The sequence below is a fragment of the Brienomyrus brachyistius genome, chromosome 2 (genome assembly GCF_023856365.1).
Source record: "Brienomyrus brachyistius isolate T26 chromosome 2, BBRACH_0.4, whole genome shotgun sequence".
In the NCBI taxonomy this organism is placed as follows: Eukaryota; Metazoa; Chordata; class Actinopteri; order Osteoglossiformes; family Mormyridae; genus Brienomyrus; species Brienomyrus brachyistius.
In genome coordinates, this window is record NC_064534.1 from 12,944,137 (window position 1) to 12,968,802 (window position 24,666).

A 24,666-nucleotide genomic window follows, 5' to 3' on the forward strand; every position below is an offset into this window, starting at 1 on the left:
GCTGACCTCACCTCTATGTCCACCTCTATGTCCACCAGATGGCTGCGCCATGTGGAACCAGTCGGAGCCGGTCACCGTGTCCCTGCGGCACTCGTCCCCAGGCAGCGACCCAGTGCCAGCCCACTGGAGCCCAAGGGCCCCAGAACAGCAGGATGGCTGGAGCCAGGAGGGCTGCCAGCTGGCCCACACTGACCACGCGATCTCCACCCTGCGCTGCTCCCTGCTGGGCAACTACGCCGTGCTCCAGGTGAGGGGTTGGGAATTGGGGCAGCAGGGGTGCACTGGGGCCCCCTGGGACTGGATTCTGACCATCTGCTGCACCCCTAGGAGCTGCCGGACTTCCCCAGGCCCACTCCCAGCCCCGTGGAGCTTCACCAGGTGGTCTACACCTGCACGGCCATCCTGCTGCTCTGCCTCTTCACCATCATCATCACTCACATCCTGCACCACAGGTAGGCATTTGCATGTGTTCGCGTCTGCGCACGTCTGTGTCCGCGTGTCTGCATGCTCACCCAACGGGCTGCCTCATCTTCCTAGCTCCATACACATCAGTAGGAAGAGTTGGCACACGCTGCTCAATACCTGCTTCCATATCGCCATGACGACAGCCGTCTACACGGGGGGCATCACGCTGACCGGCTACCCCATGGTGTGCCAGGCGGTGAGTCCGTCTCCGTGCAGTCAGACCCTGTGTGGGACTTGGCCTGGGCTTTGCCTTTGACACGCATGTATGCCCCATTTAGGTGGGCATCGCCTTGCACTACTCCTCTTTGTCCACGCTGGTCTGGATTGGCGTCAGCGCCAGGGTCATCTACAAAGAGGCCGTCTGGAGGTTGCCGCAACTACAGGAGGGCGAGTCCCCTGTGCCGCCCACTCAGAGGCCCATGCTCAGGTCAGTGATGTCACCAGAGCCGTGGGAGCCTCATAGGTCACATGGTGCTAGACGGGCATGGTTGGGGAACTTCTGAAGGAGGTGCCCCCTGTTGAACAGACTCTCATGACTTGGGAACACGGAGAAAAGAGCCCCTTTGTCGTGAAGATGTCTGAGGCCGCTGAAGCCACCCAAGTACAAGGGAGAAGCAGGGGCAGATGTGGGGGGGGGGTGGGGGGGGGGGAATGTACGACCAATGGATTAGAGAGGTCGGGAGGAGGGCCATAAATCCGATGTGACCGCCGTCGGGAGCGAGCTGTCATCATCTGGGACCCGCCAGCGCCTCCTCTCTGCGCTGTCCACCCTCTGACCCCCCAGCCAGGCCTCCCTATCACTCTCCCCTGCAGATACTGATGATGGGGGGGGGGGGGGGGGAGACACACACACTGAGGGAGCGCCCCCAGCCCACACGGAACTGCCAAGTGGGCTGGAGCAGCCTGAACAGCGGCCTGTTTGACTTCACCCGGGACACCTACGGGTTGGAACATCCACAGCTGCTCAACGAAACAGAGCCGGGGGAACAAGGGTCCTTTATCTGGAGAGCCCCAGAGCCCACCCTGCACGCAGACCCCCCCGGGGGGCCAGACTGCACTCCTGCCGCTCTGCCGCTTGATCGCCGAGGCTTAGTAACCCTGGGTGTGACTAGTAAAAGTGACTTCAAGGGAGACCTCTGTCAGTGACCCCCCCCCACCTTCCCTGGGGGTCTCTGGGAGTCACAGATGACATCCAGGCATGGTGGGGTTGTGGGGGGGGGAGTTCGGGCAGTTTAGAGATGAGCTGTGTTTTCTTCTTCTGCAGAAATGCCGACCCCCGTTTTCAGGACTCCCTTTTCATGCTGGCTCTTCATTCCTCACCCTCCCTCCTAGGTTCTATCTGGTCGCTGGCGGGGTCCCACTCATTATCTGCGGCATCACGGCTGCTGTCAACATCAACAACTACGGCGACGGCATCCCATAGTAAGTGCTGTCTGCTCTCTGCCCCTGCGTTTGTGCCGTGAGGCGTCCCTGGGAAAGGGGCTAGGGAACAAGTGGCCCGATTGTGCGTGACCCCGCTGACCCCTCTCTCCCTGCGACCCCCACAGCTGCTGGCTTGCCTGCCGGCCCAGTCTGGGTGCCTTCTTTGTCCCGGCTGGCCTGGCGGCACTGGTGACATGGATCTACTTCCTGTGCGCTGTGTCCCGCCTGCGGCGACGTGGGTCACTGCAGTCCAAAGAGCCTCCCGCATCGGATGCGCCGGCCCCGGCTCCCGAGACCCAGGCGGCACTGGGCAGGAGTGCGAGCCTCCTCTCCACGGACTCTGCAACGGCCCCAGCAGTGGTGCCGGAGGACCAGCGCTCACTGAAGGCTCAGCTCCTGGCCCTCGTGGCCACACACTTCCTGTACGTGGGACTCTGGAGCTGCGGCGCCCTGGCCGTCTGGCAGACGGGGCGAAGCAGCCTGCTGTTCAGCTTCCTTTACGGGGTCGTCGCCGTAGGGCTTGGCTGCCTCCTGCTGGCGTTCCACTGCTTCCTGCGCCTCGACGTCCAAGCTGCCTGGCTAGGCTGCTGTCCGCGGTACCGCCGTGCCCGGCCCGTACCGAGCTATGTGCCACCCGCGGCAGTGCAGCCCAGTGCCTGCGATCTCGGCTCTCAGATCCTGGTCCTCTCAGGGGAGCCTCCCTGCTCAACCTCTACCCAGTCCTCCTCTACCCCCAGCGGTGTGAGTGCCTTGGGCCCCGCCCCCTGCAAGCTCACCAACCTCCTGCAGGTGGCGCAGGATGGTGCTGGCGACCTCGCCCGGGCCCATGGCAGCACCAATGGCAACACCAGCACTGACAACATCGCCAAGCAGGCCAACAGCAATCTGCTGTCCGGTGCGGTGCCCACAGGTCAGTCGCAGAGAAAGAAGGCCAGTGGCCGGACTAAACAGTGCGGGGGCGGTGGGCAGTACCACCACCGGGGGGAGAGCAGGGGCCACTACCGCCTTCGCGCCCTAAGAGGAGGAGGTGGCGGAGGCAGCGTTGGGGTGCTTGGACCTCCTGGCCTGGAGCAGCTGGGCTCGCAGCTGCCCCACAGACATGCCTCCAGCGGAAACGGCAGCCTCCGCCATAGCAACTCTGAGAGCCAGACGAGCCCGCTGGCCAACGGGAGGCGGCTGGGCGAGGTGCCCGTCACCAGCCCATCAGAAGGCAGCGACGGCGGCAGCAGTGGTAGCCGCCGGCCTTTCCCTCTGCTCCCCTCGGTGGCCAGCAGGGCAGCACAGAGACGCAGCGCGAGCCGGGACAACCTCAAACTGGCCGCCGCGGCAGAGAGGGAAGCCAAGCGCAGCTCGTACCCGCTCAACGGCACAGCTGCGGCTCCGAATGGCACGCTGAAGGGCTCCGGGGTAGAGATGGATGCCAGTGGCACGGACCGCTCACAGGGCTCGCTGGGCATGAAGGGCGGTGTCTGGAAGAGCGAGACCACCGTGTGAAGGGCTGCGAACCAAAGCAGCTTTTACCAAAGGGTCCAAATGGACAAAGGGGTTGATGCAAGTCCTGTCTGGCTTCGAATAAACATTTAATGTGAACGGTCAATTAAAACTGGTCGAAATCACAGAGTTTTCCTATGGCAGTGAGTTAGGAGTCATAAGGGAGGTGGCAATCCTGACCTTTATCATCCTGTTTTCCTGCTCGAGGGTCACTGGAACACATTTGTTCAGGGACGTCTGTCTATGGTGAGAATCCAGACCTGGGCTCCACACGGGAATATGCTACATATCTGTTTATGAAATATAAAAGATAAATAGAACTATAACTTTATCTTTTATTGCATTTTTGAAGATAAAAAATACCTAGTCTGTTTTATATCTCATGGGCATTTAGAAAGCTATGAGTGGTAATATTTTCTGACTCCATCTTGTAAAAACCACAGGGAATATTCAGGCTCTGCTTTGTTCTGTCTTTTTCTATCTATGCACATCACCTTTGGCAGGGAAAGGGAAGCTAGATATGCCTTTTTTCAGCATGAACCATAAACCAGAACATTCCTTCTGTCAAGGACAGATTTGCGCATACGCCTATCTGGTCATGGGTGTCCATGTGTTTGGGTGCTTGCGTGTGCAGCTGTATAATTATGATTATGCAGCTTTTTAATCCGCTGACTGTAAAGTTTGGAAAATACACCAGTGCTGACAGATTGGTCAGCATGTTCGTGGTGACCGCAGGTCAGAAGGTCACGTTTTGACCACTCGGTCAGGCTGCCGTTTTCAGTTTAAGGACCTGTATGTATCGTGAAACTGTTCTCCCAAACAGTCCTGGGGAATGCAAATTTGACTTCACGGTACAAGCAATGTGGATCTATTGCCCTCTTGTGGATCAGTAATGTCATTGCGTGTATACAGAAACATAAGAGACCTAAATTATGAATCAACATAAATCAGAAAAATTTGGCTGGGTTTTGTAACATTACACCCTCCAAAAACTGCACTTATCAGTGGACATGCAGAGTATCGAAGTGAAAGAGGCCGAGCACCAACTTCACTTTGATTCTTATGAAAAACACTACCTGCTTTTCCTTCTGCAGATTATTTACCAGTCTAACTACATCTGCAGTACCAGCACATGTAGGCAAATTGCAGCCATTCATGCATCTTAGATTAATCCCCAATGTTTTGATCTACAGCAGTTCATCTGGGGTGTTGATGTGGCCTGGTAGAATATAAATGACCAAGAATAACCACATCCAATAGCATAACTTAAGGGTCACATCAATCAGCCATCAAATTAAGGGCTATCTGTTTCACAGGGCACCCTTGTTTACATAGCAATATACAAGTATAGCCTATCATAATACCAATAATGACATGGCATCGTAGAACATATGTAGAATTCTGTAGGCCACAAGGAAGCTTTGGCTTATCCACTGCGAATTGCCACAGGATGTTGCTATAGGTGTATTCAGGGAAATAATCGTTGCCAAAGAATGATCAGTATTAAATACCCTCACAGCATCATTCCTTACCAAGAGAATATACTGTTAAGATATTTCTAGTGGATGTTCTCCTACCAGACTTGAAACCTCCTCCAGAAAGTCTGGAGCTTTGACGAAAATTCAGAGATACGGAACATATTTTTATGTACGTTAGACACTGTACAATTAGGTTAGTTCTTTCCTCTGCTAATTATTTTCAAAGGAGGAATCTGTACTGTGTATCACTTGATGGATACAGACTGATCTATAGAGTAGCTTGTCAAACATCAAAGCTCCGCACAGGTAAACATTTCGGCCAAAAGAGTACCAAAACAATTTCATCATTCCATTAAAATTTCATTCAATTCTATGAAATGGAATTCAGCAGTTTCCTTTTCACCTATTGTAACATTGGTTTTGGGGTTTGTTTAAAAAAAAAGTCAGAAGTATCACAGTAATAGAGCTACCTTGGTAATTATGCTGAGAATTCAGAACCTGGGAACTTAATCATGGTGAGAGAAACATTCGGGAAATGAAATCTGAACTGCAGGAGAAAGGGAACCTGTCCATTAGGACTGTCAGCAGGATTAGAAAATACACTAAAGTATCCATGTTTATTGGGAAATTACTTAAGGTAAAGCTTTTTTACCAAGTGTATGCTGGCTGGTTCTCTGCTAACACCCTCACCGAGTCTAGGCCCTTTTGGGGTCTGTTTGTGTTGGACTGTGGTGTCTTTTGCTGTCATTCCAACTTAGTGACGATTTTCATCTCAAATAAAGGGAGATTTCATGATTGCAAGCATATTTATATTTTGACTGTCACAGTGCCATCAAAATGATCATTAAAATAATGAAATGATTGATTGCCAATAATATATTTGTTTTAGGATTCCAAACTGTGCCTTATTAAATAATGCAAAATAAAGATTTTTAAGAAACTTTAACCTTGCGACTGATTTCAGTGTGGGTTATCGCAGTATTATAAGTGGGACAAAGCAGTAAGGCCTTGTGGACTACAGTTATTTTAATTATAAAGATATTCAGTGAATGTATGTTTATTTGGTTTTATGGTTCTATGATTATGTTACCCTTATATACGGCGACATCCTAATAATAATGATAATAAGCATAATAAAATATAAATAATAATAAACATGCACAAATGTTTTACATACACGACACACTAACATATGGACGGATATGGCGACGATTTAAAATTCTAAGTGTCCCGAACTGAAAATCACTGCTGGATTCTTCTTGCTAGTATTAGCAGAAGGTCGGCACGTGTACTGCGGAGCGTTTGGAATCTTTACGTAATGGTGTGACTGTACCTGCCCCTGCGAAAAAAATGCTGCTTCGACCCAATTACGGAAGGCATGGAATTGATTGTCAGGGACTCAGCCAATGAAATGCCAGCGATTGATTATATGGGTTGGCTCAAGCGCCATCCACTCAAGGAAGGAGGAAGTTTGCCTAACACAGTAACAGAGCTTCAGATGTCAGCGTCTGCTCCTAGCAACTAAATGCGACGTGCGAATAGCCATAATTTATAAAAATTATATTTTTAACTTGTTTTCTCTTGATTTTAAAATAGGCAACTCTAACTGTGAACGATACATTTTTGCTAGCTAGCCAACTGGTGAGAGGACTTTGCTTCACAGTTCGGCGTCGTTACCGTGTGCTGTACCTTCGGCACCTGCTATGTTGAACAGTTTGTGCTTGTTCTGTGGCGAACCGCTTCGGGAATGACCTTATCTCGTCGGCGCTTGAGTAATTAATGAGTCAGTTTACTTTCGACGAGGACATAGTTTGGTGACCGAAACCCCGGACCTTCAAAGCGCTGAACACAACAAATCAACGCAGGATCGATTGAACGGACAAAGGGAGTCTCGCGCTGGCGCGTTCTGCTCTGAAACGTGTAAGTAACCGAGTGGATGTGAGGGGGGGGGCTCCATCCACGGGAAGATCGAAGCTTTAAGGACAATTCGCAATGAAATGCCACGGTGACTCTAAACAGCGAGATTGGCTTTAGCGGGGCTAATATTTAATGTTCGATCGATCCCTGTGTGCTTAACCACTTTGGAAAACAAACAGAAGCCCCGTGGGGAGAAAGTACACTTTGTCAGATTAAGTTTATCCTCTGGCACAGAATCCAGTTATTTAATTCTTCTACTTCGATACATTATCGTAATACCTTTTGCGTTTTTTTTATCCAGGTATCACGCATCAAGAGAGCGTCGTCGAAACGGGAACACTGAGGTTTAAGGAAGTTTCCAAATAATAAGTGGATTCTTCTGTAGAAAACTAGCTTCGGTGGGAGTGTGGAGCGTCGCCAAGTACCCGGCCCAAAAAGAGGAGCAAGGACTATTTTCGTTGTGAAACACCCTGACTGGACAGTATAAAGTTATTCGAGAGTGCTCTAAACCGGTTTGCCGGCCATCAGCCAGGCGATTTTAATCTATCCGTGCCCACGAAAAAATCCCAATGTCCCTGGCTAGTCAGAGTCAACAGTGGTATCCCACGAGTGTACAGGTAACGGTTTTTCAGGCGAGGAACCTGCGGATCAAAGGCAAGAATGGGACCAACGACGCATATGCCATCATACAAGTCGCCAAGGACAAATTCTCCACTTCGGTGGTGGAAAAATGCGTCTCGCCTGTCTGGAAGGAGGAGGCCACCTTCGACCTGCCGCTCTTCCACCGCGGTAACGCCGATCGTTGCACGCTGTATATTATCGTCATGCACCGAGCTCTGGTAGGACTGGACAAGTTATTGGGCCAAGCAGTAATAAACCTGCTGGAGCTTCACGAGAACAAATCCCGTAACAAGACCGAGTAAGTTCTTCGTTCATCACCATTGTTATTACCATTTATGTTATATTTTTATATATACACACATGCCTACATATATGCGCTCCCCATATGTTAGAACTTTTGTGTCAGGTCTGATATCTTACGGAGTAAAATTCTTACTATACTACTACAGTGCAGTCTCTCGTATTAGAAGAGAGCATGTCCTCCAGTGCCCAGCCCAGACCGGGCAGCTTTGGAATCTTTCATTTCGTCAGGCCAGGCTTTGCGCTTTGTTTTCAGACACGCTCCTTTGCTTGGTTTGCTGAGCGAAAGCAGGGGAGCGGCTCTTTCCATTAAATTACTGTTGTCACAGCGGCACGCCCACCTTGACCTCTCTGTTCAAGCATCCTGACTCCTCCACCCTCTTTAGACACAGGAACTCCCCCCAGCTGTGTGTCTTTTCGCCCCGGTGCATCCCACACACTCGCCCCTGCTGGGGGCATATGCGCTCAGGAGATTTCGAGTGACATACTTCTGCTGGAGATAAGTAGAGGGAGGGAATAGCTCAATATTCCAAATTTCCTCCCATCTATTAATAAAGGCTAATAGCTCTCCAAATGATTGTATTGCTTAATCAACAGTATTAGCCTCTCGCAGAAGTCCAGATATTAAATACACGGTATCAGATGGCTTTTTTTTTTTTACGTTTAAGAGGATGTTAATAGACTGTTTCCCCAGGCTGTTTAATCTACAGTGGGCTGTATGACTGAGTTCAGACTTGTCCATTTACACAGTTGAACAGTAAGTAGGCTTTCTGTGGATGTTCCTTAAAAAAACCTTTTCTAAAACTTAAAGTTGAGGATGCCTTAGGATATGAAAATGATGTCCTTTAGTATTTCAAGCATTTTCTTTTTTTGGATTCTGTGGGCATGTTCTAGTTCCAGTTAACATGTCAGCTGAGGCATTCGTGAATCAACCTCTTAATTTAGTATCTGCTGACATCTGTGCGTCAAATGACAATGAGTCAATCTGGGGAAAAATTCTGAGTAGTAGCCTCCCTTTCAAGGTGGTAATCTTGAACTGCTGCTGCCTATGTGCTCATGTTGACTTGCTAAAGTATTAAAAAAAAAAAATGTTGCGTATCTGGGTGGTGTGACCCTGGGGCTGGTGTTGAAGTCTAGATGGTCTTTGGTCATTTTTCTCTAGGTGCGATTTGTGGGTCTGCCTTCTATGGTTAGAGTTCTCTTAGAGAGTAGCCATCTTGGTTGGGGTCTTCCAGTGCTGGATTTGATTGTTGAGAACACCGAGAGAAGGTGGTCTCTTGAAGCACAAGTTACAGACCAAGCTTACTTTCCTAGTATCTTATTTACCCCTTTGCACAACGGAAACCGGTTTGCTTTGGGCTGGTTCAGTTTACTTTCCTCTTGCAGATGCATAGTCTTCCTTGTGGTAATAGTTGTCAGGGCAACTACTCTGCCAGTATAATATGAATGTATTACATATAAGGGGGGGGGGGAGTGCAGGGCAGACATTTTCCTGACTTGTTTTATATGTACAGATGTCTGCTCAACCTAATCAGCAATCCATCTGGCAACTTGCTTGCTTAGAATAGATCCAGGTGCTCTGTGGTCAGCATGTTATGTGGTGGATGAACTCTTGTTTTAAAAAGCCTTTAGATAAGAAGACCTCGGTCGTTCCTCACTCTGGGAGAAAAATTAATTAAGCAGGTATTTTTATGTCTTTTCAGCGAAGTTTGAAGCAGAATGTGGGTCAGTGACATCTGTTGTGCTACTAGTTTCTGGAGGCTTGTAGGCCTAGTTGTCTTGCCTCTCAACCTGAGAAAAGACCCGTACCTTGCTGTTTGAGGTCTGTTTCATTTGTACTGGTCTATTTTTGCACCGTGCCCTTTCTAACGTAATTGCCTTGAAGCACGTGATAGCAGTCGCATAACAACAAACAAACAACGCCGAGTGACACAAAACAGTGGAGTATTGCCGTGTGTTACGCTATATGGGGTGTGACCAACACTGGCAACATCCTCTCTGCCCTTCTGATGCACCTTCTCTGCTGTCATTGGAGACGTTAGGTGGCGTAATTGTTAAAGGCTGGGACATCCCCTGGCCTATTGTTGTTCTACCCCTTATCATGTTAACACTGAACAGTGAAACCCGGCTGTCATGTTGTGAGGCATCTGTGACGTAATGAGTGCGTCTCGCCATTTCAATAATCCTGTTTTCTCTGGTATGTGCATTGTCTCTGCACGGCCATAGCACATTCTCTTCACCCAGAGCCTCCCTGGCAACTATATCTACATTAGCATTCATTTTAAGCTGAACTCAGCTCATTAGGCTGTAAGGTTAAGATCAAGCAGCAGGGTTTATTTCCCAGTCAAATACACGGTAGTGTAGGATGAAATTGGACTTAATATCGAAATGAAAGAGATCGCATTGTACTCATACCTTTTGTCAGCTGAAGCCTTTTTTTTTTTTTTTTTTTTTTTTTTTTTTTGTCTGAGTAATATTTTAAGTAGTACAACCAGTTCCAACAAAGAATTTGTGTTTATCTGAACAGGGTCATTGTTTGGGGGTGTCTGGCTGGTAAGCTTCTGCCCAGGTGGGAGAGGAGTATATCAGAGCATACAGCTCGCATAGAATGTATACATTCACTAGAATGTGTTTTTCTAATGAATTGCATGTGGGCTTACCATCGGTTTTTGGGAGGTGTAGAGGCAGGCTCATCTTCTCACATGGAGCACATTTTTTATATTACTTTTTTACTTGAATTCTACAAACATTAATGCAGCGGAGCATTTTACAGTAGGAGGTCACGTTTCTTTTCAAGGAGGTTACAGCAGGACTTTAATGTTCTCTGTCCTTAACAGTTCTTACCTGTTGTATGGGAAGAGGTTCACAGGTTCACTTTGTGGGTGACTTTTATTTTTTTTTTTATTATTATTATTTGATGATGATAGAAAGGCTGTTGGGTCCCTTCTAGTATCTTTCAGATTGGACAGTGTCGACTACCCAGATGTTAGCACTGATGCTGCCTCCTCATTTTAGATTTAATTTTGGGTATTGTGTCTTGGCTTTTCATTAGGATATGGATGGGTTTCACGTTATGACCTGTTTGCCAAGAAGTTGCCGGATAGTGAATTAATGCTTATGGCTTTGACCTACCAGTGTTCCTGGTAAAGTGAGTTGTAGGTAAGCATGTATTCCCCCATCTCTGCATTATGCTGTGATGTGGTGTCAGCTGTAGACCCAGTGGTCTGGGGTACCTTCCTTCATGCCCATTACACTTTTGGAAGGACCAGGAGTTGGCTGACTGGCCGTCACATGCCTCTCATCTCCATTTTTCATGTGCACTTTGCCCTGACCTTAAATATATATTGACACCCTGACATGGAATTTGATAGGCTTTCGTGCAATTTAATATGCCAGTAATGTGATCTTACTGGAATCCCATCCAAGGTGTACCCCAGCCTTGTGCCCTGTGTTCCTTGAATTAGAAAAGAAGTTAACTTTTGTTGCAGTTGAAGTAAATAAAAAAGTTGCCTTTTTGTACACGGAGTGATTCCTAAAACAAGATAATTTTGCCACTGAGGGCGTTTTGGTCTTTGTATAAAAAAAATGCTGTGCTCTTGTTTCCGGCACCCTTTGGCTCACACACCCATGCATTAACTTGGATGTTTCGGCTGGGAGTGTTCACATTGCATCTTATCAATGTTCCTGGGTTGGGTATGGATACCAGAGCCAGAAGTGTTCCCTCGGTTTGTTATTCTTTAAGATGGCGTCATGAAATCCTCCCTCCCCCACTTCTATTTAACCCATTAACAAAAAGATTTTGATCTTTTAATTATGTTTGTATGTGTTTTGGTCTGGAAGTTTGTGCCGAAAAAGGAATGTCTTGTTTGTCCTCTTTCCTCCTCCTATGTGCAGTGCTCCGTCACTGATGGGTGCCCTTTTAGAAAGAATGGCACCCAGAGGCTTTGCATATCTGCTGCTTCCTTAAGAAGTCTATTTCAAAGCATGTTTTTTATAAAATCATTTGGTCCATTGGCTCATGAAATGACTTGGGTCGGACTGTGTTAAATCCTTATTAACACAGCCTGTTGGGTGTGGGGTGCCCAGATCAGGTGTAAGCACTGGCATTTCAGGAACAAAGGGCAAAAACATCACCGTGGGCCTTTTCCAGATCATCTGCGTAGTGCATCACGAGGTCGCCCAGCATGCAAATGGGAGCCAGTCTCCCACACTGTAACCTGAAGCCTTGTCCCCGCATGACAAACCAAGCTTGGCCCCTACGTTGTATGACTGAGTTGCATATATGCACAGGTGAGTTGCTCTTAGTGCGGCCAATGCCCCTTCTGCACCATGGCATGAGGGAGGAGTCTGCCAGCTGCTGCTGACCGTATCTGCATTGTAGGCTCATTTAGTCAGGGTCTCGGTGGCAGGTGCTGAGGATGTCCCTTGTCATTAGCAACACGCTTTCTGTGTTGCCAGGTGGTGTTCAGTGTGTTGGCATATCTTGTATATAGTTCACTATAATTTTATTGTACATATCCTGTATTTTACAGTCAAATGTTTCTCTTCCATAAGTAACATTGTAATTTTCTTTATCAGTATTTCCTAGTTCCACCATGGTCCTTTTCTGATGTTTATTTCATATGTCTGCCATGCAGCACAGTTGATTAATAAGGATATAGGCTTGATCACGAGTTTCATTTGGTGGCCTGGTGCTGGAATAGAATGAATACGTGGCATGGCTGTGCTTACTGGCGGTGAGGTTTAGGAGCTACACTTTCACTATGGCTGTCCAGGTGGTTTTAAGGCTGATGAGTGTGTTCCGTGTCTCATTGACGCAGTGGAAACTCTGATGTGTGGGGTTTTCTCCCTTCACCCCTCCCAAATTTAATTTCGATTTGAGTTGTATTGAGAGGATGGAAGTTTCTTTAGTGTCAATGTACTTGTCTACATTTTATTCGTATTTGTTTGGAATCGTATGGGGGATTATACAGACTTGGCTTTGCTGAGTCTCGATGCTGTGTCTCTGTCTAAAGTTCCAAAGTCTTATGGACTTCGGTGTGCAAGTAAGAATGACACATTACACCCCTGTTTTGTAAACTGCCTTGTCACTCCAATCCTTGTATGTCCCTATTCATGTTTCTATTGTAAATCCACTGAATGCCATGTCTTTCAGTTCTGGTGGGGAAAACAGGTTGGGCAGGACAGGCAAAATGGTTTTGGGGGCATGACTGTCCCTCCCAGTAAAACTGCATGGTTTCGTGTTTCTCCAAATATGTAAACCAGCTCGTGTGCTGCTCAGAATTCTCTGTCGGCCCCAGACAGCAGGTGGTTTATCAAATGAGATTCGGTAATTTTTGCTTTTCTCCTGTGGTCTGCCCCCCAAAGATACTCTGCCAGGCTAATGAGAGTACTAATGCAATTAACCTGATTTTAAGCAGAATACGATCTTCACTTCTCCTTTCAGTTTATTTGCACTTGGTCAATTTGCAGATGATCAACTGAATCCTCCTGAACCAGCCATGTGAAATAATGAAATGTAAATAAGACAAACAATGAAACGCACTATTACGGTGTAATTATAAAGTGTGTAGTCAGAATCTTGACAGGGACTCGAAAATGATCGATTGTCTATGTGGAGTAATTCATATTTCTGCTCTGTCTGAATGCAGCCCTACTTGAGTGTCCTTGGCCTTTTTGTTAGGTTCAGCTGCAAGCAGTAAGCATGTGACTTTCTCCCTGTGTTCAGCTGTCAGTGAGCGTGTCTAGTCCAAGGTCAGGCCTGGAGAACAGGTGCACCGCTAGCTGATGTCATCCCGTTCATCTGGATTTTTTTTTTTTGTCCTTGACACCTGGAGTTTTGGGAATTTTAAGTTGTGTGTTGTAAACAGAGTGCTCTTTCTGCCATAATTAGTTTTCTGTAAGGCCCATCGAAAAGTGGCTTATTGGACATTGTATAGTGAGTTATTGTAGGAAAATCTTTCTGGAGTAGTTACTTCAAAGAAATTGTTGGGAAATTGGGAATAATGGCGTATAGGGTTTCATTTAATCCTAAACTGACTGGTTTTGTATTATATCTGACTATTTTCTATTGCATAACTGGAAAGTGAATTAAGTAGTTTTTTTTTTTGTCTCTTGGTAATTTGTGATCCTCTCAGTGCTGCCTTTAATGGCAGATTGCATTTGTTTATAACAATAGCTTTAGGATAATTATAAGGTGATTCATAATGAAATTTCTCTTCCACTCATTGTTCCATTAGCATTTGTAAGCCTTGTCCAAGCTCCCAGCCCAGAGAGTGGCATGACCAGAGTTTTTGTGGTTTTGTGACATGCGCTCTGTTCCGCATGTCACCATTCAGTCTACCTGGACTCAAGTATGTCATTTATGCACTGTGTTTTATTTGTTAGAGTTTCTGTTACTGAATACTTGTTTTAGTTATCTCCCACTCTGGTGGGTAAACTCTGGTTGTTGGTATTGTGTACTTTGTGGTCTGTGACCCGGGAGAGCGGGCATGTTGCTCTTCACAGGTGAGTGAAGCTTGATATTCTCAGGTCAGACAGGCAAGGTGTAGAGCTGCATTTATAACTTAATGAGTACAAATGGCCATATAGGCAGAAGCAAATAGATCTGTAGCAAAGTAGATCAAGAAACATAATAATCCAAGATATCTTCACATGCCCCAATAAATATACTTAGTATAGTTAATGCATGACAGAATTGCTGTATAAACATTAATTTGAAGAATCTTATGTAAATTCTGTTTATCTATTTCCTGTGTTTAAATTTCTTGCTGTAAATTATTTTTTTGTTTTTGCCATGACACAGCCATTGTTGTTTTGGCATTAAATTGAAGCCCACCACCATCACAGAATTGCTGTATAAAATGTGTGTGTTTTTGTTATCTAACTTTTTTTGTCTCAGAATATGGAAGAGCTGGACAGTGGTATGAAACATGTAATGCTAATTGTTTTCTCATTTAGGTGGTTCAAGCTGGTGGACAAAAATGGGAAGGCTGATAAGGACCGAGGAGAAGTTCTGCTGGACATCCAGTTCATGAGGAACAACATCACGGCCAGCATGTTCGATCTGTCCATGCAGGAGAAGCCACGCTCGCATATCGGGAAGCTGAAAGACAAGATCCGCGGCAAGAAGAGTGGCTTCTCTGACTCCGCATCCGCTATAGTGCCCTCCGTCACACAGGTGATGACTGACAGTGAGGAAGATGGTGATGCCCATGCAGAACCTTCCGGAGCAAAGAAGAAGTCCAAGATAAAATCTTTGTTTGGGCCAAAGTCCAACTTGCAGCGCAATGTCTCCCAGTCAATGTCCACTTTGGGTACTCTTCCTGAAAAGAACTCTGCTCTCAGTGGTAGCCGTTCATCTGGCCTCAATGTGGACTCCCCTGAAGGTGAGCAGGACCTTCCATGATGGCTGTTCCAGCCCAGATGTTCTCCCTGTATGTATCTGACAGATGTTATGTACCCTTTCTTGCAGCCAAGAAGAAATTCAAGTTCTTGACCCACAAACGCACAGACAGCTCTGACAGCAAGACATCACTGGGGCCCTTCTCTCTGCTGAATCGCTCCAAGCAGAATGTTGTGGAGCAGTCTGGTGTCTGTATCAATGGCAACCATGTCTATACTGAAGAGACAGAGCCCAAAAGTTCCACACTCAGTTTACCCAACTCCAATCAAGGCTCTGCCGAAGATGTGCGCCCGGTCCTTGGCAGGAACCCCTCAGATGTATCTGTGGACTCCCTCAAGGGCTTAAGCCTTCCCTCATACCGAGCAGAGTCCAGACAGAAGACCCAGCTAGAAGACGACCGTCAACAGGCTGAGAGGGTACAAGAGGAGCGTGCTCGGTTAGAGGAACAGCAGCGGAGACGAGAAGAGCAGGACAAGAGGAAACTGGAAGAGGAAAGAAGGAAACTGGAAGAGCAGCAGCAGAAGAAAAAGCAAGAGGAGGAGGAGAGGAGGAAGCAGCAGCAGGAGGAGGCCAGGCGAGCTGAGGAGCGTAGGCGGCAGGAGGATTTAAAGAAATCTGTGGAAGCCAGCACCCGAGAAGAGCCCACGGTGACTGACAGGCTGTCATCGCTGTTTGGCATCGGGAGGAAGAAGGAAGAGCATCCTGCTGTATCCCAGGAAGAAAAACGTGGTGTCGAAGAGCCCCCACCAGCAGGCTCAAGCATTCCCTTTGAAGAGATCCCTCTCAGTCCGGAGCCCCTAAACCCCTTTGGGGAGAGCTCTCAGCAAGCCTCGCAAAGCCTCCAGACCTCCACGGGCTTCCCAAACCGCACAGCCAAGGTGTATCCAGTCAAGCCAAGGTCAGTGCCCAGTGACAGTGGGGTTTTTTTTCTCTACATGTCGCATTTCAAATCCACCTGCTGCAGGGTCAGTAGCATGAGCTGTCAGTTTCTGTTGAAAGTGTTGAAGTGCCAGTTACTTCATGTGGCTAAACTCGGCCTTCACTGGGTTTGGTCCATGACTGCTGGGATGCAGTGTGCACCAGTGACGAAGGCATCAGGTACTAATGACCATTGGTAAAGTGTTTCTAAGGCTCTCTTCTTCCTCCCTTTCACTGTTCTGATGTGTTTGGGATCTAGATGGCACCGAATTTGTTGACGGTATATAGATAAATATTTTCCAAATGGTGGACTGAATGTAAAAAAAAAAATAAATACAAAATTGGATCATCTTATAGATGTTTGTTTGGTTAGAAGTTAATCGGGATACAATATTTCTTGCTTTAAGCCGTCTAGAACCCGTTCTAAACAATACAAAACTAAAAATATGGTTCTGTTGGTGGTTCAACAAAATATACCTCAATCCCTGGCATGTCCTGTAAACCTCTGCAGGGTGGAAAATCTTTCTGGTGGGAATGAATGTTACTCCCAAATCTATCATCCATCCAAAGTAAAACATTGACTGAAAATGTGGGAAATTAGTGCATATAAACGTGTTTGTGTTTCCAAAGCTTATGTGTGATAATTTTCCCCCTATACTTAGTGGCATTCATGCTCATGGAGTTTTTCAGAAAAATCTTTTCTACCATATACAGTTTAACATAGCTTCTGGGACTCTGATCTCTTAAATATCCAATTATTTGGGAAGGTATGTAATCTGCCTGATTTATGCATTGCTCAAATTTGGTCTTGTGATTGGTAGTTCCTGCTTGCAAATTTAGTGGGTGTGTTCACTGCAGCGGTATGGTGTCAGACAGGTTGTATAGCAGCGAGAAACTTGTTTATAGTCACTAACAGGTAGTGTGTGCGTGAGTCAGTGAGTCTGCTGCTTTTGAAGGGATTTGGTTTTGATGCTCTTTGTGAAATGAACATATGAACACTGCTGCGTTCTAACGGTGAGTGAGACCTGATGCTTGTGTTTTTATAAGGGATTTTTGTATGAGAGGGCTGAGGAACAGTTTCTTACCGAATGTAAGGCAAGCTTAGGGGCGCACTGAGTATTGCTTTGCTCTTTGGCTGGCAACATCTTGGAATGCATGGAATGTTTTGGAGCATTGAAAAGTTGAATCTTGCCATTTGCAAATGCTTCTCTAACAGGAGTGTTCTAATTCCTTACTCTAGGAGCTATACTCTTATCAAAGTTTTATTGTGCTAAATTGTATTTGCAAAGCAGTTGTGATCTTAAGGAAAAGTACATAAAAAGGAGTTCTTGTATGGGGTATGACGTATTTATGGGTCATGCTTGTTTCTATTATTTGAAATGTATTAACTTTTGAATCCAGAGGTTACTGATTTGTTGCTTGCTAGTCTGCATATCATGCTTTGGTTCATGATGCTTCAGATGCATAGTTCCCTGATGGGTCATGCTGTTTTGGAAGGGCTAACTTACCGATCTCTGAGTTTTTTTGTGTTTTTTACTTCCTGGCAGATTTGTTGCTGAAAGTATTCAGGGCACGCCCCCTTCCCCATCAGCAGACCCCTACATCGAATCCCATCTTCCCTCATCCACCCCTAACTCCACCAACCCTACTGTCCCCTCTGAATATTCTGACATGTTTTCCACCCTGCATTCCTCCCTTGCTCCTCCAAATGCCAAGAAAAGTTCATCTGATTCTCTCAGCAGCATTAATGAGAACTTGGACACTGAGTCCCATAGAACTTCCACCAGCTATAAACGGCAAGCTTCTTTCCCCCCTGGTCAAAAGGCCTCTGCAGAACATGTTTCCTCATCTGTGTATAGTGACAGATCTCAAAGTATGGATGCGGGAAAACCTAAAGCTGCCCCAAGAAGCCTGTCTTCTAAAACAGGTGCTACAAGTGGGTATTTAAACCCTATTGCAGAAGTTTCTGATTCTAGAGAAAAGGAATCCTCCGAATTCCAAAGTGACAAACGGCCGCCCCTCCCACTTCCAGATTATGACGAGCTTTTCCCAAAGAGAAGACATGGTATTCTGGGACAGGTTAAGTGGGATATGGTGATTTCAGAGGTCAATCTGAAGCAGAAAAAGAATAAAGCTGATGTTGACCAGAATGAAATGAGTATAGATGAACCTGACTTGAATAGCGAAAGCATACAAGTGCAGGATGAAAAACCAGCCGTTTTCAGTAGGATGACAGAAAACCACGACCAAGAAGAACCATTTCCGGTGTGGAGGAGAACACCAATAACTAATAAACAGCCAGTTATCCCTCCTAAGCCCAAAGTTGTAACTCCACCCGGTGAGATTCCCAAAAAGGCTGGTTCAGTGATGGAAAAACCAAACCCATTTGCATCTAGAGTCTTTTTGACAGCAACGCCAAAGGTCCAAAACACTGATGCCCCACAGGCAAAGTCCCGTATTCTCCTAGAGCATGAGACGAAGGTGCAAAACACTGGTGTTGATGTTGATAAAGGCAAAGACAACTCGCCAAAGGTCATGCTGAATTCCACAATAGTGGTCGGCAAGGATGTTGTATCTCAAGGTGACACCAAAACACCTTTTAAAAGTTCTGAAGATAGTCTTCCTGTCGAACCCAGACAAAGTTCTCTGAATAAAGCTCCAGTCAGAAATGCCTCAAATCAAGAAACTCTTGGCTCAACGCTGACCCAGAAACCCCAAAATGAAGCCAAAGACACCAAGGTACTAGAGAAGGTATCTGGAACTGAGGAAATCAAAGTACTATCCATGACTACAGATGAAGCTGACCTGTTTTCTGGTAGCATATTTCTGAAGACCCCCACTGTGACAAAGCCAGATCTTGAAGAAAAAGCTATTCAGTCCCCTGCTAAACAGCTGGTAGTTGAACTAGATCCATTCCAGAATAACTCATTACTTTCTAAGGATCTGGTTGTGGGCAAGAATGCTGAATCTCAGGGTGATGCCAAAACACCTCTCAAGAGTACCAAAGAGGGTCCTCCTGTCAAACCTAGACAAAGTTCTCTGAATAAAGCTCCAATCAGAAATGCCTCAAATCAAGAAACTCTTGGCTCACTGGTGACCCAGAAGCCCCAAAATGAAGCTAAGGACGCTCGGATGCTAGAGGAAGTATCTGGAAGTGAAGAAGTCAATGTAGTATCCATGACTACGAATAAAGCTGACCTGTTTTCTGGTAGCATATTTCTGAAGACCCCCACTGTGACAAAGCCAGATCTTGAAGAAAAAGCTATTCAGTCCCCTGCTAAACAGCTGGTAGTTGAACCAGATCCATTCCAGAATAACTCATTACTTTCTAAGGATCTGGTTGTGGGCAAGAATGCTGAATCTCAGGGTGATGCCAAAACACCTCTCAAGAGTACCAAAGAGGGTCCTCCTGTCAAACCTAGACAAAGTTCTCTGAATAAAGCTCTAATCAGAAATGCCTCAAATCAAGAAACTCTTGGCTCACTGGTGACCCAGAAGCCCCAAAATGAAGCTAAGGACGCTCGGATGCTAGAGGAAGTATCTGGAAGTGAAGAAGTCAATGTAGTATCCATGACTACGAATAAAGCTGACTTGTTTTCTGGTAGGATACTTCTGAAGACCCCCACTGTGGCAAGGCTAGATCTTGAGGAGGAAGAAGCTGCCACGAACTCGCCTGTTAAAGAGCAGGTAGTAGAACTGGACTCATTTCCAAATGATTCATTCCTTTCTAAGGATCTAGTTTTGGTCAAGGATTCTGAATCTCAGGGTGACACCAAAACCCCTCTCAAGAGTACCAAAGAGAGTCCTCCTGTCAAACCCAGACAAAGTTCTCTGATTAAAGCTCCAATCACAACCACCCCAGTTCAGGAACAGCTAGGCTCAATGCTGACCCAGAAACCCCAAGATGAAGCTAAGGACTCTAAGATACTAGCGAAGATGTCAGAAAGTGAAGAAATCAATGAAGAATCCACAACTATGACAAAAGGCACTGACTTGTTTTCCGATAGCATTTTTGCGAAGACTAATGTGTTGAAGCCGGGCTGTGAAGAAAAAGCTGAGTCACCTGCTAAATGGCGAATAGTTGAACCAGACCCATTCCCAAATGATGTATTCCTCTCTAAGGATCCCTGGACCTTGCCACTGGAATCAAAGAATAAGTATGAGCAAAGGATGTCTGAGGAAGACTTGGAAAAAATATTTTCCAGTAATATAGCCGATCCATTTACTGATTTTGTTCATAATGTGTCTGCTAAATCTCCAGAACCAAAGATTGAGATGACTGGGAAAACTAATGCTGAACCGAGTTCTGGTGCCCAAAGCAATTTGTTTACAAAGAAAAAGGCTCCACCAGTACCTGTAAATGCAGCTAATGCAGACAAAATTACAACAGAGCATCTGTTCAAACACAAACCTAAAGTGACTACATTGAGTACAGGGGAATCGAAGATGGAAACTCGTATCCAAAATCTAGACAGTCCAGCCAAGAGAGAGAGTTCCGTTTTCCAGAGCAAAAAAACACTGGTGGCTGCTGACCCCATTCCCTCAGCTTCTTCCCCTGTGTCCTCCTCTCTGACTTCCCGTCAGCCCCAAATGTCTGCAACAGAAGAGGGCACTCCTCAGCGTGGTGTCACCTCTGGTGGGAAAACCCTACTGCGGGCCTGGGTAACGCCCTCCGAATCACAGTCAGTCTCTGTCCAGAGTAGCAGCGGAGGTGGAGCAATAGGGAAAATGGGCGAGCCAGCCTCAAGCCTACGCAGGTGAGACAATCTCTGACCCTTGAGTTTTGTCTTGCCTGTGGAGCAACTTCCCTTTTGAGTGATCTGGAGGGTTAGCAGGTAGCTGCTGTATCTGTGTATTATCTGAATGTGCAGTGCACAATGATTCTGTAACGGCAGTGTGTTTTGATTTAAGGAAGAGAATTGGTGGTTTTATTTTCGGTCTCTCCTTCCCCGAGTCCAAAGCTTTCATTTTCATCCAAAGACCAGCTATATGGAACCAAAACTCAGGCAATTTTTTAATGTAATGCTCCAGGTTTTTAAATCTCAAGCTGACAATCTACTTCATTTTTTTGATATATAATTCTGCTTGATAGTCAACAACGCCAACCAGCTCTTCTGAATTATGAGGATTCACTTCTATATGGCCTTATTTAGCTGCCAAAGCACAATTCATGTAAATGTGGAAAGGAGCTGTTTTGTGTCTCTTAAAGTAATTAGAAGTCACCCAACAGTGCTAAAGTACAAGTGTAAGTACTTTGTAAGCTGAGGTTAGTGGTCCTTAACAGTCCTTGAGTCCCCCACCCTTCTCTCTTAACTCAGAATCTTGGCGTTAATTTTGAGTCCTCTACTTTGGAGGAGTTGGCATCTCTCTTCAAACTTGGGTTTAATCTTGTTGCTTGGGAACACTGGAGTAGACTTGCACTCTATGTTGTCCTAAAGAGTGTCAACTACCATCATCTTGGAAAGAAACGAATGAGCATGCTGTGCTACAGGAAGGCATTTATAATGATATTGTTCCATTTGCTGTTTCACATTTAAGTTATGTCAGCATTTCGGGGATGTTCCCGAAAAATTGTGTTTCTATACAATCCTCCATTTCTTGTTATGCAGGGATTAAGCTGATATAGACACTTCAATTCACACTTTCCAGCCCTGGCAATAATTTCCCACAAGTTTCAGGGCTGCTTGACAAAACACACGCTGCCGTATATGGTGAATTTGCATACGACCCGAGTCATAAATCAATGTATTTCATCCGTGAAGTTTTGAGAAGCTTGGAACTACAAACTTGTATTTGTGCTTGTGGTTAACTTGATATGGTTTGGTTGCATCGTACACTGACACTGTTGGGAAGAAAAATGCGATTAATGTTCCTTGTTTCACCCTTTGTTAGTTTCTTGTTAATTTGAAGCCACAAATCCGGTTTGTCTTCTCAGGCCGCACCCCGTAAAGCCCTTAGGCTCTGAGAGCCTGATCTCCGCAAGCACTCTGCAAGGGCGAGACGGCAAGCCAACCGAGACCCATGAGCCGGTTCTGAGAAAGCCGAAGGTATTTGGTCACACATCTGCCTTGGATGCCAGATTGTGCCTTTTTGAAATTAATCTTAGGAAAGGTTTAGTAGTGTGTCTGGATCAAAGTAATCCACATGAGCATGTAAATTCCCGATCCTTTATATATTTTTTCAGTAATGCAGGTAAGCTGGTATGTTAAGGAATGCAATTGTGTTATATTTATTCAGCCAGTTATTCCTGTGGAATTTGGAGCAGAATTTGGAGTTTTATGAATTTTTGAGCTATGATCTTTTCTGTGTGGGCATCTCACATTCTGTGGTCCCCAGTTTCAGTTAAATGGTCCGTTTTCCAGGTGACCGCCTCTGAGAGTGGGCCCTACTCTCAGCTAACCCAGGAGGAACTGATCACTCTTGTGGTGAAGCAGCAGGGCGAGATCAGCAAGAAGGATGCGAAGATCCTGGAACTGGAGGAGTACATCGACAACCTTCTCGTCAGAGTCATTGACGAGAAGCCCAGCATCTTGATGTCCATGCCAACCTCCAAAAAGGCTTTCTAGTAGCCGTAGTGTCAAGGGCGGGAAAAAGGGCTTCCACTAAATCTGTCACTGCTATGCATCGGTGCCTGGTCCTTTCCTAGATGTTTGTAACAGTCCCTCGTTTCCCACTACAGGTCTGTCCCAGAGCATGTGCACTTTATCACAGGGAGAGATGGTTTTGCTGACTCTAAATGGTGTTAAATGAAGGAGGAACTAAAATGGCACTAAATGCTGATTAGAAGTGACAGGTGGTATTAGGAATCACTACGAAAATGAATGAAGCAGTGGGGCAGAGCTGCCTCTGTTACATACCTCTTCATACCTGTGCTGCGCGTCAGCCGACACCTGAAAGCAGGTGTCAATGTACTGTGATGTCATTTTGACGTATCGACTTTGAAGGTGCCGAAGATTCCTCCAGCATTACCGTGACACCTTAGCAGGTTGTGAGGTTTCGAAGGGTAGTCATGCTGCGTGCTCGTGGCATTTCTCTTCTCTTTTTTTTTTTAAACTCCCGAAGGACTCTGACGCAGTATCTTCTTACTTCATATGCTGTAATGAAATCATTAAGCTGCTATGCGATCTTAAATCACTTTAAGCGTACGAGGTCTCTTAAATCACTTTAAATACAGATTAGCGGTGTAGATGAGTTATTGATTTTGGGTGCTGTTCTGATTCTAAAGATTATCCCGTTCGTCTGCCTTGAGCCTGCGTAGTGCGAGAGAACTGAAAACTTAAGTAGATTAATTTTGCCACACATAGTAACACGTGGCTGTCATACCAGACCATTTTATGTTCATTTGTCATGGGCAGTCATTAGCCTGTGGGGTTTCTTAGATTCATTGTATTCCACACTGTATTTATCAAGCAGTTTAGGGTGAATGTATGTAACGCTTTTTGTCCCTAGCCTGAGTGCTTTGTAGAGTTTCCCCTTGTGGTCATGCAAGGTATGACAGCTATATTTACCCATAGGTCTCGCAAAATCATGCTTGTTAAATGTGCCCCTGTTGCCACCAATGCATTGCGTGGCGGGATGGTGAGTAGGATGTTTGTCATTAGCCAACCCACCCAGTGCTTTGATTAATTAAAAGCAACACTAAGAGAATGAAGGATGTTAACCAGTAACCTGAAAGTTTCTCAGATTTTCTTGTGACTTGTCATTTTGGTGGAGCAGCCTGGAGAAGGATTAAACCTCCAATTAGGTTATTGGTTAAACTGTAATTTATTGAAGGTCAGTTATCTACGAGTCTCCTGTTTGTACACTTCTAAATTAATAAATTCTAACTTAAACGGTGTGGAATAAGGTTGGGAATAGCTGTAGGGCGAAACAGAGTTTGAATGCGGTACATCTCATACATATATACACCACTATCCTCTTAATCGGCAATACACCCCTTACGATGTCCCCAAACACTTCCTGGTTCCCTGTCAAACATGGTAGTGCTTCAGCAGTCAGCCTGCACTGGCTTGAATTTTCAATGAATCAATTGTCACAGACTGGGGTGGACATTTTTATATTGAATAAATTTTGATCTTATCTGCTGCTGTGTCTTCAGGGTTTAAATCTCATTTTGCATTTGTTTTAAACGCTTTGTCTGTCCACTGTGGTGTGCCTTATATGGAAGCTTGTCATAGCAATAAGGACATCCAAAACTTTTTTTTTTTTCCCCCTTTAACACCTGTGCCTTGGTATTGGCTATTTTCTCTTTGTCTCATTGGCTGTTTGGATTGGAGGGAGACAAGTTCCTTTTATGTCCAGTGGCTTATGAGACAAATTCACAGAATTTTATGGGCGTTTGTTGCATTGAAGAAATTTTCCTTCCTGTGTTAATGGTTTTACTTTAATGATTTGTAGGTATTCCAAAAAGTGTTTTTTCTTTTCTCCACTGCTGGAATTGCAGTTGTGCTTTTTCTGTCTTGATTTACAGCAGTCAATAATATATTTGTAAACCATATTAAAACTGGCTCTTCCATATAAAACTAATAAAACTATACTGCGAAAGGTCTTTGTTTTTCTTAACCAATTTTTTGTTACTTCGCTCTGTCCTTGTGTCTGCATGTGACAGTTCATGCCGTTTACATTTCCATTCATCAGTCTTCCAATCTT

At 45.6% G+C, this 24,666-nt stretch overlaps 2 protein-coding genes across 4 annotated transcripts in view; both read left to right on the forward strand.

Moving 5' to 3' along the window:
• The window catches only part of adgra2 (adhesion G protein-coupled receptor A2), a 45,259-nt gene extending 39,457 nt beyond the window's left edge, over positions 1 to 5,802 (forward strand). The window contains exons 14-19 of the mRNA XM_048997981.1: positions 39 to 247; positions 328 to 452; positions 538 to 661; positions 744 to 892; positions 1,798 to 1,887; positions 2,013 to 5,802. Coding sequence (XP_048853938.1) covers positions 39 to 247; positions 328 to 452; positions 538 to 661; positions 744 to 892; positions 1,798 to 1,887; positions 2,013 to 3,381 — 2,066 coding nt within the window. The 3' untranslated portion in view covers positions 3,382 to 5,802. The remainder of the gene's footprint in view (positions 1 to 38; positions 248 to 327; positions 453 to 537; positions 662 to 743; positions 893 to 1,797; positions 1,888 to 2,012) is intronic.
• A 524-nt stretch (positions 5,803 to 6,326) lies between these two features.
• rab11fip1a (RAB11 family interacting protein 1 (class I) a) lies at positions 6,327 to 24,561 on the forward strand. Of its 3 annotated transcripts, XM_048997951.1 has the most exons (7): positions 6,327 to 6,776; positions 7,075 to 7,692; positions 14,655 to 15,082; positions 15,169 to 15,997; positions 17,565 to 20,774; positions 21,953 to 22,064; positions 22,380 to 24,561. In XM_048997951.1, the coding sequence occupies exons 2-7, from the start codon at positions 7,343 to 7,345 to the stop codon at positions 22,581 to 22,583; spliced, it is 5,133 nt and encodes a 1,710-aa protein (XP_048853908.1). In that variant the 5' UTR covers positions 6,327 to 6,776; positions 7,075 to 7,342; the 3' UTR covers positions 22,584 to 24,561. The 3 variants fall into 3 exon arrangements, with proteins under 3 accessions (XP_048853908.1, XP_048853925.1, XP_048853917.1); XM_048997968.1 differs by lacking the exon at positions 17,565 to 20,774; XM_048997960.1 differs by lacking the exons at positions 6,327 to 6,776; positions 7,075 to 7,692; positions 14,655 to 15,082; positions 15,169 to 15,997 and adding an exon at positions 16,005 to 17,031.
• Positions 24,562 to 24,666: the final 105 nt, after the last annotated feature.

Bases quoted from the DNA above. Each gene is read 5' to 3' on its own strand.
- rab11fip1a (XM_048997951.1), top strand. From the start codon at position 7,343: ATGTCCCTGGCTAGTCAGAGTCAACAGTGGTATCCCACGAGTGTACAG. The intron at 20,775-21,952 runs GTGAGACAATCT...TTGTCTTCTCAG, and splicing joins CCAGCCTCAAGCCTACGCAG to GCCGCACCCCGTAAAGCCCT. The intron at 22,065-22,379 runs GTATTTGGTCAC...TCCGTTTTCCAG, and splicing joins CGGTTCTGAGAAAGCCGAAG to GTGACCGCCTCTGAGAGTGG.